Source organism: Cricetulus griseus (assembly GCF_003668045.3).
Source record: "Cricetulus griseus strain 17A/GY chromosome 1 unlocalized genomic scaffold, alternate assembly CriGri-PICRH-1.0 chr1_1, whole genome shotgun sequence".
In the NCBI taxonomy this organism is placed as follows: domain Eukaryota; kingdom Metazoa; phylum Chordata; class Mammalia; order Rodentia; family Cricetidae; genus Cricetulus; species Cricetulus griseus.
Genome location: NW_023276807.1, coordinates 27,678,906 through 27,693,515, shown reverse-complemented (window position 1 = coordinate 27,693,515; position 14,610 = coordinate 27,678,906). Strand labels below are relative to the sequence as shown.

General features: G+C 42.2%; 1 protein-coding gene across 1 annotated transcript; it reads left to right on the top strand.

Annotated features, from left to right (window-relative positions):
• The first annotated feature begins 4,673 nt into the window (after positions 1-4,673).
• On the top strand, positions 4,674-9,185 carry C1H6orf141 (chromosome 1 C6orf141 homolog). Its single transcript, XM_027387484.2, has 2 exons — positions 4,674-5,690; positions 8,639-9,185. Exon 1 carries the CDS (start codon positions 4,922-4,924, stop codon positions 5,465-5,467), a length of 546 nt encoding a protein of 181 aa, XP_027243285.1. The 5' UTR covers positions 4,674-4,921; the 3' UTR covers positions 5,468-5,690; positions 8,639-9,185.
• Positions 9,186-14,610: the final 5,425 nt, after the last annotated feature.

Genomic DNA, 14,610 nt, shown 5'->3' with positions numbered 1-14,610 from the left:
CCCTTCTCCTCTCCACATCCTCCTATATACCTTTCCTTGGTCTCTTTCAAACTTATGGTCTTTTTTTCATTCATTGTTATTTCATACACACACACACACACACACACACACACACACACACACACACACACACTCCTAAACATATCCTGCTCTGTCAGTATAACATTTTATTTCTATGTATATTTTCAGGGCTGACCATTTGGCGTGGATAACCAATTGGTGTGCTCATCCCTAAGGACGACTAGTTCTCCCACTCTGAGCATTCTTCAGTTGCCTGTATGTCTCGAGCCCTTACTAGGTTTTAACCCAGGAAGAATGACAGACTCATTCTATCATTCTTTGGTTGGTTTTGAGTATATAAGTTTTACCTCACGTTTATGTCAAAGTAACACACACAATCATAAGCAAATAATCCTAAGAACCATAGACACTAGGCTCAAAGCAGGGGGTACCTCTCCTGCAGCAGAAGCAGGTTCGGGCTCCAGACATGTGTTCTGCTGAATTCAGGCTGTCGTGGTATCTGTTTTCAGAACCCACAGCTCTCAGCTTGATGGACTGGTTGTTTCAGGTTAGTGGAGGAGAGCTCCAGGACAGAGTCATGGTACACTCTAAAGTTCCCCGTTCTGAGCTGGTCCTTTAAATAGTTTGCTAAATCTTGCTAATCACACTTTGCACACATTTTCACTCTTATCTCTAATAGTTGGGTAGTGGGCCTATACCCCTTTCCTTTAATCTTTCTCCAGCCAGGCCTTTGACTGCCTGGTTGTAAGCTTCTGTCTTAATCTCCCTTCAGCCAGGCCTTTGCCTGTCTGGTTACAGCCTCCTTACACTGTTCTGTGAAGCGATGAGGTATCATGGGTTTTTCCCTCCTTCACTTTGGTATGTTCATTGGTATCATCTCACTATTGGGCACTCAGATTGGTGAGCCTTCATGGTGTAGCTTCTGACGTTACTAAGAGACACACAGCCTCTCAATGAGTTAATGAAATTCTTCTGACTTTTGAGGATATAGTGCAAACTGGAGTTTCACCATTGCTGTTCAGTAGAACTCAGCACAGATTGACAGGCAAACCCTCATTGGTCAAAATGCTTACAGCATGCACAAGTAACTTAGAGAGACAGCCAGAGGGGTCATCTCAGGACTTTTAATGCATTTTTAAAAAATCTCTTTGATATATTAAAACACAGTATTGTGTGACTTATGAAAGGGACTCTGAACAACTGTACACTCAGCCCAGAAGGGGCGTCGGATGACGAGGCAAAGACATGATGTCACTTAAGTCTAGCTTAGGGAACCTGTGAGTTTATTGGGGTTAATTACAAGTGACTCAAAGGCGGCTACATCACTGGAAAGCCCACCCAGCATGAGCGATGACTCATTAAACTGTATTCTAGGAGGTCCCTACACAACAGGCAGAGAGCTAGTTCTCGCTATAGCATCTGTTTCTGTGCATATAACTTTAGGCGGCTTTGAGAATTGCATGCTTTCCAGTAGCTTCCTGAACCTGCTTGAAAGGTTTGTTTACTCCTTGAAGTTTCACTGGGAGGCCAATCAGCTACACAACACACAGCCAACACCACCTCGGGGAAAGCTGCCTACTTCTGTGAGTGTATTTCCTCCACGTTTTCCATTCATGGTCTTATGTGCACAAATACAACATTTCTTCTCCTTTAAAAATACAAATGCTGTATGAGAGGTGTGTCTGCCTCATTCCTTAGCAAATAGTTTTCTTCTTTTTCCATTTCCAGGTTTAATTCTTCATCTCATCCCAAGGCCAGAAAAGGACTTGGAAGGGATAATCTTGTACTTCCTTCAGATACATACACTCCAACTAGGATTCTTCCAGTTTTCCTGAAAAGAAGGAATGGACAATGTTCTCCTTGCTGCTTCAAAGGAACAAAAGGAGACTAGGCGTTTTGACCGTTTCATAAATGCAGATAACATGTTCTCATCACTCTATTCCCCACACCCTCGCTAAAATCCCTCCTACTTCTGTCCCTATCAACCTTTCCAGGTTCATGACTTCTTATTTGTTTTTGAAATTATGCCATCTTTCTTCTTTCCCTGTCCTTCCAGGCTTCTTTCCAACTCATGGCCTCTTTTCTCATCTCTTGTTGTTGCAAGCATATATCTATGTAAATATAGATTCCTAAATATAACCTACTCGGTCTGTATAATGTTACTTGTGTGTATGTTCTCAGAGCTGACTACTTGTGATCCATTTAGTTTCATCAGGGCCATCTGTGGGACGATTAGATGGGATTATTCATTGGAGCCCAACAGAGTCACCAGACAGTATACAAACAAAGAGGGTGATTTCCCTCCTCCTTGAATCATTCAGTAGCAAATGACTTAGCAGTGAGGATTAGGGTCCCAGAGCCCTTCCTCCACCCAGGCCTCACTGTTAAAGGGCCCATTCTTGTACTGACACAGTGCAAACATCTGCAGCTGCTGTGAATTTGTGATATGTTTTCCATGATGTCCATGGACCACCAGCATCAGAGTGACTGAAGGCCTTGCTAAAAGTCAGTGTTCAAAGCTTAACTCCAAAGCCATGGAGACTAAATCTGTGAAAATAGGTCAGAATGTTGATCTGCCGATGTTTCCCAGAAACACACATAGTTTTTAATCTATGACTCCTGGGTGATTATATCACTTTACCTCAAGGGAAGCACACTATGGAGACAAGCAGTTTGGCTTGTTCCCCTAAATGTCCCATCACCCTGTTACGGGCATGTGCCATGCTAGGTACATTCTGGTTAAGTACGAACAGGACAGACCTTTATAGTCTGACATGGAGATACTTTAGAGGTCAGACAGGAACAAGGTTCTACTGTTTATCAGTGTCTGCTCAGGGTCAGGAACGCTTTAAAATTCCCAAAGATAATAAAGAAATACTAGTTCCTTATTTCACTGTGAAGGATAACTGAGTGCTGAAAGCTATTTTCATCCGAAGCACACAATAATGGTGAATATGGAATAGCAGTGGCCAACCCGACCACAGCAAGGCCGGATCCCCCCCTGACACCAGCATGTCTTTTTCACCATGCTGTTTGGTCTCTCTTGTGAGAGCAGACATTCTGGTTTAGCGGTCATTTTGCTAAACCAGACAGGAAAACAATATTTTCGAGTAAAACAAACTGTTATTACAAGGATGGACTAGAACTTACACATACGAGCTTTTTCTCATATTGGCTAGCATGAACCTCAGCAGAGACTAAAGTGGCACAGGCCCTGACCACAAGGAGTATCCGCAAGCATAGCCATATGTACATACATGCAAACACATGTATGTATGTATGTATGTATGTATGTATGTATTATCCTTGGGCCTAAAAGAGGGGAGACTGGGTGAATGGGAGGGGGATCTAGAAAGGCACAAGAACATACATTCGGAAGCCCTAGTGATTTCCTCTTGTTTCTTCTGGTTCTCTTCAAGTCAAAGGCACCAGGCCTCTCTCTAAGTAATGATAACAACTCAAACACAGATGGAGGTGACCACTGTCCCCACAGACCCTGGCATTCAAAAGGAAATGTGCCAACTAACAGCACTATTCTTTCTTTCTTTCTTTCTTTCTTTCTTTCTTTCTTTCTTTCTTCCTTCCTTCCTTCCTTCCTTCCTTCCTTCCTTCCTTCCTTAGAAACAAGATTGTTTTACATGTCAGTCCCAGTTCCTTCTCCCTCCTCTCCTCGCCTGCCTCCCCACTAACGCCCTACCTATCCAATACCATTCTGCTCCCCAGGGAGAGTGAGGCCTTCCATGGGGGTTCCTTCAGAGTCTGTCATATCCTTTGGAATAGGGCCTAGGCTCTACCCCGTGTGCCTAGGCTGAGGGAGTATCCCTCTATGTGAAATGGGATCTCAAAGTCCATTCCTATGCTAGGGATAAGTACTGATTTTCTACAAGAGTCCCCATAGATTTCCGAGGCCTCCTCACTGACACCGGTGTTTATGGGGTCTGGATCAGTTCCATTCTGGTTTCCCAGTGATCAATCTGAGGGCCAAGAGCTCCCTCTTGTTCAGGTCAGCTGTTTCTGTGGGTTTCACTAGCGTGGTCTTGACCCCTTTGCTATCATTCCTCCTCCTCTGCAACTGGATTCCAATTCAGTTCAGTTTTTAGCTGTGGGTATCTGCTTCTACTTCCATCAGATGCTGGATGAAGGCTTTAGGATGGCATATAAATTAGTCGTCAATCTCGTTATCAGGGGAGGGCATTTAAGGTAGCTTCTCGTTGCTTAGCTGGTTAGTTCAACCGTCTCAATCTCACCCTGCGATCTGTATTCCATAGAGTTGGAGGTACAGTAGCTAAAGCAGACACAAATCCTTTTCAGTTAAACAATGCAGGAAACTGAGGACAGGGGTGGCTGTGGGGGTCTTGCCAAGGAGTTTGAAAACAGGCCCACACAGAGAGTTCCAGGGCATGGCACCTTCTCTCAAATATTCTTTTCAGAAGAATTTGATTAAGTTACAAGACTAAAAGCCAAACTTACTTCTTTCTTCATGTTTGATCATTCATGGAAAGGAAATGAAGAATAGTATTTTGAGAATCTGAGGTGGTCACAGCACCCAAGTACCTCTCATTTCAGTTTTGGATCGGAGGAAAGTAGGTGTGAGGGCAGATTGAGACCTCACTAGGCAGTCGTGGGGTTGGAGCCAAACACATCGCTAAAAAAAAAAATTGAGTCTATGGCCAAGGGTAAGAAGAAGAGGCGCCCAGACTGTGCTTGAATGGGTGGAAAGCCATGAAGTCTAAGGGCTAAAAGGGGACCAAGAACGGAGACTGGAGTCCTCAGCTATCCTGGCCTCGGGCTGCTCCTCTAATTTGTAATTCGCTCAGGCCACACCCAGTGCCTGCACCGCCCGCCCGCCCGCGGTTTTCAGAGCAGAGTTTTCCTTTGGGAGCTGGAGAAACGAGGACGTATGAATGACCCCCTCGCAGGGATCGAGCCCGGGAGGTCCCGGAGGCGCGCCGGGTGCTCTGCGCGCGGGGTGGAGTGTGGGCCGCCCTTGGATCCGGGCTCCCGGGATCCCACGCTGGCGGGGACCGACAGGGACCTAGCAGCAGCAGCAGCAGGTGGGGATGTGAGATCTCGGACGCGACAGAATTTGGATTGCCAGTCCTGGGTCAGAGAGAAAGTGCTCTTTCTTTTGCACCCCGAGAGGTGGTTGGGAAAGCATACGGACCCTGCTTGCCCCGAGCTGGCGGATAGCGAGGACCTGCCCCCGAGGATTGGAGACCGCCGCCATTCGGAACCGGAACCGAAGCTTTCCAGACGGCGCATTGCCACGGTCCCCGGAGCCCAGCCCGGGGACCCCGCAGCCACACCCAGGTCGGTGCTGGTGCGGATCGTGGATTACCAGGAGACGCAGGAGGTACTGCAGACTGCGTGGACCAAGGGCCGTATGACCACTAGAACCGAGGAGCGTTCTGTGACCGCAGTCACTTTTCGCACCCAGAGTGAGTGACACAGTGTGTGGGGCACCGGGACCCCAGCAGAACCTGGATGTACCGCATCTTGGTATTCTTCGCCAAGGACCAGATTCCCGGAGGAGATTAAACACATAGATTCCTGGAAACCTGAGAAATATTTCGGGGCTGTGTTTCGAGAAAATGCTCGAAGAACCAACTCTCAGCAGCCTTGGATTTCCTCCGTGGCGTCAGTGTCTCAGTCTTTTAAGAGAACAAAAGGTATTTTTACATGGGCGGCATAAGGAAGTTTGACAGCGCAAAACCATAGTTCACTTGTTGGCGTTGTTGGAAGTATTGCTTGTCTGCATCTTTCTTTCCCGTTGAGCACCCAAAAGCACAAGGAATGTTCGAGGTCTGCTCTGTGGGATGTGTGTGGTGTGTGGAGTGAGTGCAGAGAGGGGCTTGCTTTGAAAGCCTTAAAGACTTTTTTTTGTTATTATTTAAAAAAAAAAAAAACGAAACAAGAAGTGAAGCAAACTATTTCTAGGTACTCTATAGTGGTGTTCAGCTTCCACTCCGTCCTTCCTATTTCCGTGTTAAGAGGAAAAGGAGTAAGGGAAAGAAAGACTAGTTTGGGAGGATTTTTTTTTTTTTTGGGGGGGGGAGATTGGCCTGAGCTTTCAGGGTAAAATGCCATTCAACAGGGCTTCATTCCAAAGGGCATCTAACCTAGTTTACTGTTTAATAAATTAGGTAGACATTCTGCATGCAATATGTCATACATGGTTATATGGGTATTCTTTATGTTTGTTTGTTTTTGTTTTTAATTAATTTATTTCTTTTGCATCAGGACCATAGTTTCCCCTCCCTTTTCTCCTCCCCACTCCATCCCCCATTCATTGCTCCACTATTTCTGTTCAGAAAGAAATGTACTCTATTCTTATCCACAGTTTTTAACAAGTAAGATTTGTAGTTAAGGCTGAATTGACAATAACTCTGCTGTAAGTGGGTGTGTCAGTATGTGCATATGAGTAGGTGCCTGGAGGAAACTGAGTGTTGGGAACCAAACTTGGTCCTCTGCAAGAGCAGTCTGCACCCTTGACCAAACTCTTCCTGTATGTAAAATGATCTAAGGCTAGTACTTGGTTCCTTAATGTATTTCCTTTGGCAGGGTAGTGGTGGCACAGGCCTTTAATCCCAGCACTCAGGAGGCAGAGACAGGTGGATCTCTATGAGTTTGAGACCAGCCTGGTCTATAAGAGCTAGTTCTAGGATATCCTCCAAAGCCACAGAGAAACCCTGTCTCGAAAAACAAACAAAAACAAAACAAAACAAAAATGTATTCTCTTTGTCATTCGACACTGGAATTAAAAATGACTTTAATATTTTATTTATGCGAGTGTTTTGCTTGTACATACATCTGTGCACAGCTAGTGTACCTGGTGCTCTCAGAAGTCAACACTGGATCCCCTGGAGTTGTAGTTAGAGATGATTGTGAGCCACTGTGTGGGTGCTGGGTATTGAACCTGGGTCCTTTGCAGGAGCAACAGGTTCTTGTAACCACTGAATCATATCTCCATCACCACATTGTTACTAAGCTTTTAGTATTGGGACATGGTATGGAATTCTGAGGAGCAAAACAAAGCTCTTGGAGAGAGGTGAGGGACCCCTATGGGAGGAGTGTTTGGTAACACTCAGGTAACAAAGGAGAGGGGATGAAGCTTCAACAGCTCCTCTTTTTCAAGTCCTTTCAGCTGTCTTCAGTTAAGAGCTTGAATGGCCTTCAAGCCATCATCTAATCCACTTCTGATCTTCTGCCTGGCCAGGTAGCATCCTTCTTTTACAGATGAGCTAAGCTTGGCCTAGAGGTCCCACAGCTTGTGTAGCTCATAAGCAAGTGTTTGCATGTGTTTACTAAGTAGACAACAAATGTGGTCACCTCCCCCATGAAGATTTGTGGATGGGGTTTTCTGCATCTCACCTCTAGGGATCCAGATATGCCCAAGCAGGAGAAGCTGAGTTCCAGGCCAGTCTATGCTGCACATGGAGACCCTGTCTCAAAAGTGGAACTAGCTATCTGAGGGCACCACAGGTTTCTAATACAGGTTTCGAAAAAGTATGAGATTCATCTTTATCCCTGCATTCTGCAAGGCTTGGGAGAGCTTCCCAGAAGAAGGATGTTAGTCCTTTTACTTAGCCACAGAGCCGTTGAGTAGGTGGAAAATATGATATTGGTCTCCAGTAAATTCCCCTTTTGCAGAACTTCTTCATGGCCTCTTTGTAAGGCTAATCGTGACTGGTAAGTGGCCTCTCTGCAACTCTGTAATTGGTCCTAGGTGACTGAGCACTGAATGGAGACAAGAAAAACAACTCTGTTTCCCAATGATCCAAAACAGTAACATCCTTCAGCTCTCAGAAGGGAGGCTGTGGAGCTTTCTGGCTCATATCAATCCTTCCTTAACTAGTAGCCTTGGGCAAGGTGCCTAATCCCTATGTCTTTACTTGCTAAGTGGGGATAACAAATGCTGAGCTTTTGGGGTAGGATTTAGTTAAAATACTTAGAATACTGTAGTACACGCTCAACACTAACTCTTATGATTATTAGTGCAGTTGTTGTCATTTAACCCACTGTTCTCCTAACTGGGATTCAGTTTTTTATTTAATAATATAGCAATAATATAGAAATCAAATAGCACTATAGAAATCAAAAGCAAAACAAACAACCACAAAACAATGAAAACTGATCTAGTAGTTTTTACTAAGACTTCAATACTTTCTCCTATACTCCGGAAATACTTATTTTTGATTTTTCCCATCATTAGTGGATCAGTACATACATTTTCCAAATTACTTAGAAATGATTTCTACACCATGTGGGAGGCTTCAGGTAAGGCTAGAGGACCATGGTCACTATGCTAAGTGATGGCAAAGCTTTCATTGTCTTCTTAGCCTATCAAAGCTTTGAATAATTGTTTGTTTGTTTTGGCAGGGTCTTGCTATGTAGTCTTGGTTGGCCTGGGACTCTGTATAAATCAGACAGGCCTCAGATCTGCCTGCCTCCGGAATGCTGGGACTAACATGTGCCATAACACCCCATATTAAAAAATAATTTTTAAACTACTTCCCTAAGCCCCCAGTTTAGTTGTCTGCAGCATGTTTACAGGTTAAAAGTAGGTGTCACATTGAAAGCAAAAAGTGTTGCTGAAATGTCTTGATTTGCCTTACAGGTGAAGAACACTTTCCATTTCACAAATGTCCCAGGAAGAGCATCCGAACTTGTCCTCAGTGCTAAGGATTCTCTCAGATGACCAAGTCTTGGCTTTTTGACTTAACTTCTACCTCAAAGAAAAACTAGTTCATCTGAAATTGTCTTTGTTAGATGCATTGCATCCAAGACCCCCAGGGGCTCATCGGAGCACATTATAACTGGGACAAATGTCAAAGTCACATAGCCACCATGGATCAGGCCAGTGTCTACCTCTTTTTTTATTATTAATATGTATTTTTTTTTTTTGAGACAGCATCTCATTGCGTAACCCAGGCTTACTTTGGACTTGGTGTCTAGCCTGTGATGATTGAACCTGAGATCTTTCTCAGCCTCCCACACACTGGGATGACAGTGTGTGCCAGAATATTTGACCGCCACCTCTCCTTAACCCCCTTTTCCACACCTGTTATTACCTGTGATATTTGTTAAATTTGACTTGCTGTTGTATTGAGGAGCCTCATGAGTTCTTGTTATTAAAATTCACTGTGATTCTTTTTTTCCTAAGATTTTTAAATTTTAAATTTATTTTATGTACGAGTGTTTTCTGTACGTTTGTATGTGTACAGTGTGTGGGCTGGCTGCTCACAGAGAGCAAAAGACTGTATTAGATTCCCTAAAACTGGAGTATAGGTAGTTGTGATCCTCCATGGGTGTAATGGTAATTGAAGCTAGGTCTTCAGTAAGTGCAGCAAGTGTTCTTAACTGCTGAGCCATTTGTCCAGCCCTGAAAGCGACTTGTAAAAGAAGAAAGAATAGCTTTATTTTCAGTGTGGTAACATAAGCTTTTAATTGCTTTGATCTAGAGGTAGATGGATCTCTGGGATCCCAAGGGCAGCAGGGATACATATAGTGAAACCCTGTGACAAAACAAAACAGAAAAAGAAAAGAAAGGAAATGAGAAAATGTTTGCTCATCTAGAAAAAAATTAAAGAAATAAGGCAGGGCTAATGAAGATAGATTAAAAGACAACCAATATTGTCCCAAATCTCTTTTAATATTTAGTATCTCTTGGTTTTATTTTAATTTTCTTCATGTGTATTCTTATGTTGACCCAAAACATACAGCTCTTACCTCAAAGGGAAAAAAACCTAGTTCCATTCTAAAACCACACACGGGTGACCACGGCCCAGGAACCCAATGATTCAGGTTATGCCTAAACCCATGTGCCAATTAATTTCATGACATTTTTAACTATCAGAACAACAGAATATTTCATGAATTCATAGGCTTTTAAAATACACTGGAGAAATTATCAGGTAGGTGGGTACAGCAAAGTGGGAAACTTCTGTTATAGGTCTCAGATGCCAATGATGTCATTATTAGCCTTTGGATTGGTGGAAGCCAAGCGTCTGTACATTCCAAGAATGTTAGATCACACATAGAGGTGGGTATTGGGCCTTGGCCTGCAACATCCAAAATCTCTATCACCATTCAAGTCACAATCAGTTAATCATCACTGTAGAACGTTTAATTCCAAGTGTGGCTTTCATGTATTAGTTTCAGCTAATGCATATCTATGCATTTATTTTACTGTAAGCCTAAATTATAAAAAAATGGTCCTGGTGTAACCCCTGTGTATTTGCGGAAGAATGCTTTTACATAAGGGTGCTGCTTGGTTAGCTGCTTGGTAGTTCGAGAAGAAAGGAAACTTTGCCTCCACTGAGTCCCCTTTGGCCATAGAGTTTTATCACAGCAGCAGAAAGGAACCAGAATGATAAGCTCACATACAGGTCAGTGTCTGGTGTCACTAGTGATCTAGTGCAAGGGCCCCCAAAGCAGAGAAGAGCAGTGTCTCAAGTCCCCTGTCCTCTCACTGCCCTGCTGAGTCAAAGCACACTGAGAGCAAGTGTGCTTTTCTGCAAAGATCCCTGGGTGATTCACATTAGAGTTTCACAAGTTTCAACCTATCCCTCAGGTTTACTTCAACATATCAGTCACTTACCACAATTAAAAATATAAATTTTTAAAAAAAATTATCATTTATTGTTAACAATGCCAGGGCAATAACAATGTGCAGGATTACGGGACTACAGTTCATAAAGGGGAATAAAAAGTTCATAAGGGATTTGTAAATCCGGAAAAAGTGTCTTTTTAAACAGCTATATTATTCAATAATTGTCCCTACTGAACTATTGATTGACTATTGAATCTCTTAACTGGGAATGAGTCTTTCCTTATCAGAGAATGAGAAATAGTTTATTGTCACAAGCCCCCGAGGGAGGGCAGGACAGGAAGTCATTAAGGACAGCACAGTTGCAGACCTCTGCAGCTGAGTCACAGCTGCAGTCACTCATGACGAATTACAAGGGAGTGGGGCAAAGGTGGGGCTTGAATTTCAGTCAACTGATTCAGGTAAGAAAACAGGGCTGGGACTCTGGGACACCCTGAAGTCTCTATAGCCACAGCCAGCAAGCAGTACATTGATTGCTCTTTAATCAGAAAGGGTGACTCTTTATGAATTTATTTCTTGAAATAATCTCATAAATGGAGATAAGGAAAGGAAAAGTCCAGATTACTTGGGGCAAGTAGGTGTGTTCAGGTAATAGGCACTGTTCCAGTCAGCAGTTCCCAGTAGAATAAGAACAGTTATGCTCAGAACAAGGAAGTCAATTTAAAAAGCAGAATCTGACTTCTCAGCTAGAAAGAGAATAATAGAGGGCTGAAGAGAGGCTTGCTCAGCAGCTAAAAGTACTCACTGCGAGATCTGAGTGAGGTTGCCTGTATCCATGTTGGGCATCTCACAGCCACTTGTAACTCCAGCTCCAGGGGCTCTGGTACCTTCTTCTGCCTCCTTGGGCACTAGTACATGTGAGATATACAGTCACACACATGCACATAAGTAAAAATCAAAATCTTAAGAAAACAGAAGAGGTTGTAATAATGTTAACGGAGTTGACCAGCTTCTCTCAGGCTAGCTGGAAGCAATAGCGCCCAGGCAGTGGGAACATTTTACATTTTCTCTTAGCTTGACTAAGGGCCCATGAGCCATTTCTTTGAAATGGAGTCATTGAGGAATGGAGGACACCAAATTCTCTTTCCCTGTGTGGGAGAGTAGAAGCCTTGCTTCCCTATTTGTCAGCGAATAAACACAGATGGCCTAGTTACATTGAGTAACCTGTCTCCAAAATTCTTCAGTACATTCCTAGCAGTTTAAAAACTCACCTGCCATTGATTTTAGAGGAATTCAGTTTATTCTCCCTTCCCTAACATAAAGGTCTCCAATAAAGTCTTCATTTTTTTAATCTATCTAATAGTTAAGAGGAAACAGAGAAAGGGGGAAGGCTTGAGTATACTGCTTTCAAATCCTTGGCATAAAGAATTGTGTGTGGGGGATGCTGTCTAGAAAGACAATTTGTCATGGGATGCATTTAAATCAGGGAGGGGCTGAGTGACAAGGTGGACATATCAGAAAGCTGGCAGTTATTGAGTAATTCTGCCATTATGGATAGATGTCAGGAGAGGCTGGGTGGCACTCTGTCAGCTTTGTAGTAATTCTCTAAGATTAAATTTAATGAAAGCTACTTAGTGGCTGCCATATGATAAACACCCAAATTATCTATTATTATCATAATAGTAATCAGTCATGGTAGTCATGTTTACTTCTCTTTTCATTTTAATCCACTGCATTTTTTACTGATTATTTATTATTTTGTGTGTGTGTGTGTGTGTGTGTGTGTGTGTGTGTGTGGTGATGTGCACTGAAATGCAGGTGCTCTTGGAGGATTCTGGAACCCCTCGAGTTGGAGTTATAGGCAATTGTAAGCCATCCAGCAAAGATGCTGGGAAACAAACGCAGGCCCACAGCAAGAGTGGGTTCTGATCTTAAGCACTGAGCAATCTTGCCAGTACCCCAGGCTGTACTTTCTAATGACAAAAAGCAGAATACTTGCTACAGTTTCTGTAGCAATTGTTTTCTATCTGCTTTCAAATATCTCCATGTAAGGCTGACCACTGTAGCATGGATTCAACCTTGGACTGGGGATAGAATCTGGCAGAATACTTGCCTGACATATCTGAGGGCCTGAATTTGGTCCCCAGTACATCCAACTCCAGTAAATACAATGACTAAAGATTCAGTCTTTTACTAATTTTGAGTTTTGCATGTATTGGAGATTAAACCCAAGGCTTTGCAAATACAAAATGTGCTGTCTTCTGGAGTGACATATTCAGACCTCTTCAATTAAGAAGTATGAGGATTCTAGGAGTTAGAAAGATTTTGTCATAGAATAATATCAAGGCTGTAAAATAATTAAGGCAGGGCTGGACTTAATGTTGACCCAGATCCTAGAAGTTACAAGGATTTGGGTGTTAGAAACTCCCCATTCCAACATGTAGGAAAATTACAAAAGCATAAGTGAAATAATCTTATAATAAAATTCTTATCGGGGATTATGTTGGAGTAGAAGGAAGGAATCAGCAATCCATATTCAAGGTTGAGCCAAGGTTTAAGCAATGTGGATGGAGGATTATCCTGAGGTGTAAACAGAGGGGTTCAAGACAACAATAAATCAGGCTAACAGTCCCTCTACTTTTGATTATCACTTTGTGTTTAGTGATGAAACATTTCTGTTAGTTATTGATCTGATTTTCATTTTAAAAATTTAAATAAACTTTATCATTAAAAAAAACTTGCTAAGAAATAAGTAAATAAGAGCATCACCCATCAAATTAACCAGACCCAAAGTCTACACAACATGTATGAAAACCTGGTGTGAAATTTAATGTGAATGTCTGAAACCTCCATTCTGAGTGCCTAGTCTAGCTGTGTGTGTGTGTGTGTGTGTGTGTGTGTGTGTGTGTTTTATTCATGCAAATATAAACTTGAAAGTAGCATGTTTTAATTTCCCTTTACGATCTTTTATGATGATGTTCATTTTAAAGAGCAGTATTTACTGCCCCCCCCACAAACACAACAAACAGAAAGCTCTTCACCTCATGCATTTATATCTTTCTCTTCCTCATCCTCTTTCTACATTTCTAGAGTAGATTTGCCTGGGTGGTACTCGTCCGGTTCCAACTTTCAGCTTTGCAAAAAATAAATTAGAGGATGGAACACGAGACAGTGGGTAAAGGCACTTGCTGCCAAGGCTGACAACCAGAGTTTAATCCCATGTTGAGAAGAAGATACACACATGTGTACATTCAATAAATTCAATGTAATAAGAATACTTAAAACAATTTTAAATCATTAATATATACAATAGCATTACAATTATGGTGACTATGGAAAAATTATATTGATTGTGATATGTAATTTTGTGTAAGACAAAATAGAGAAACAATAAATTGTAATATTTTTACTATATATATAAGTACAATTTTATTAGACATGAATGGCTTGAACAAGAAATTCTTTATTTTATAATCATTATTAAGAGAATGAATCAAGGAAAAATACATTAGTAGAAATTAGTTTTCTCAATGATATTTTCTGAAGACATTTTTAGCTTTAATGAAGTTTAACTATTAGTTACTTTGCAATTACATAAAACGATGTTTGTTATTTTACTCTCTGACAACAGCAAAGATGGCTCTTTGTTTTGCTTTGTGCTTATCACTAAACATTATTTTCTCCCCTGTTTCTGGTGGCAGACAGAGCATGTATGCCTCACCAGTGTGTAGTCACAATGTCATAAAAATAGAAAGCTGACAAGGTTGTAACTTGGTTAAAACTTGGGTCTCCTGATCTCTGATGCAAGATATTTTCATGGCTCCCCAGGTAAGAGAAACACACCTACAGCTAATTGTGATTGTGGGTTCAGAACTGACTAAAATGCTAGTGAACCCCAGTAATAAACTAAGTGAGAGCAACCAGGAAAGTGCACTTCCTTGTGTGTGTGTGTGTGTGTGTGTGTGTGTGTGTGTGTGTGTGTATGTGTTTAAAAAGCAAAGTGAGACCAGTAAGTTCCATTTGTGTGTGTGTGTGTGTGT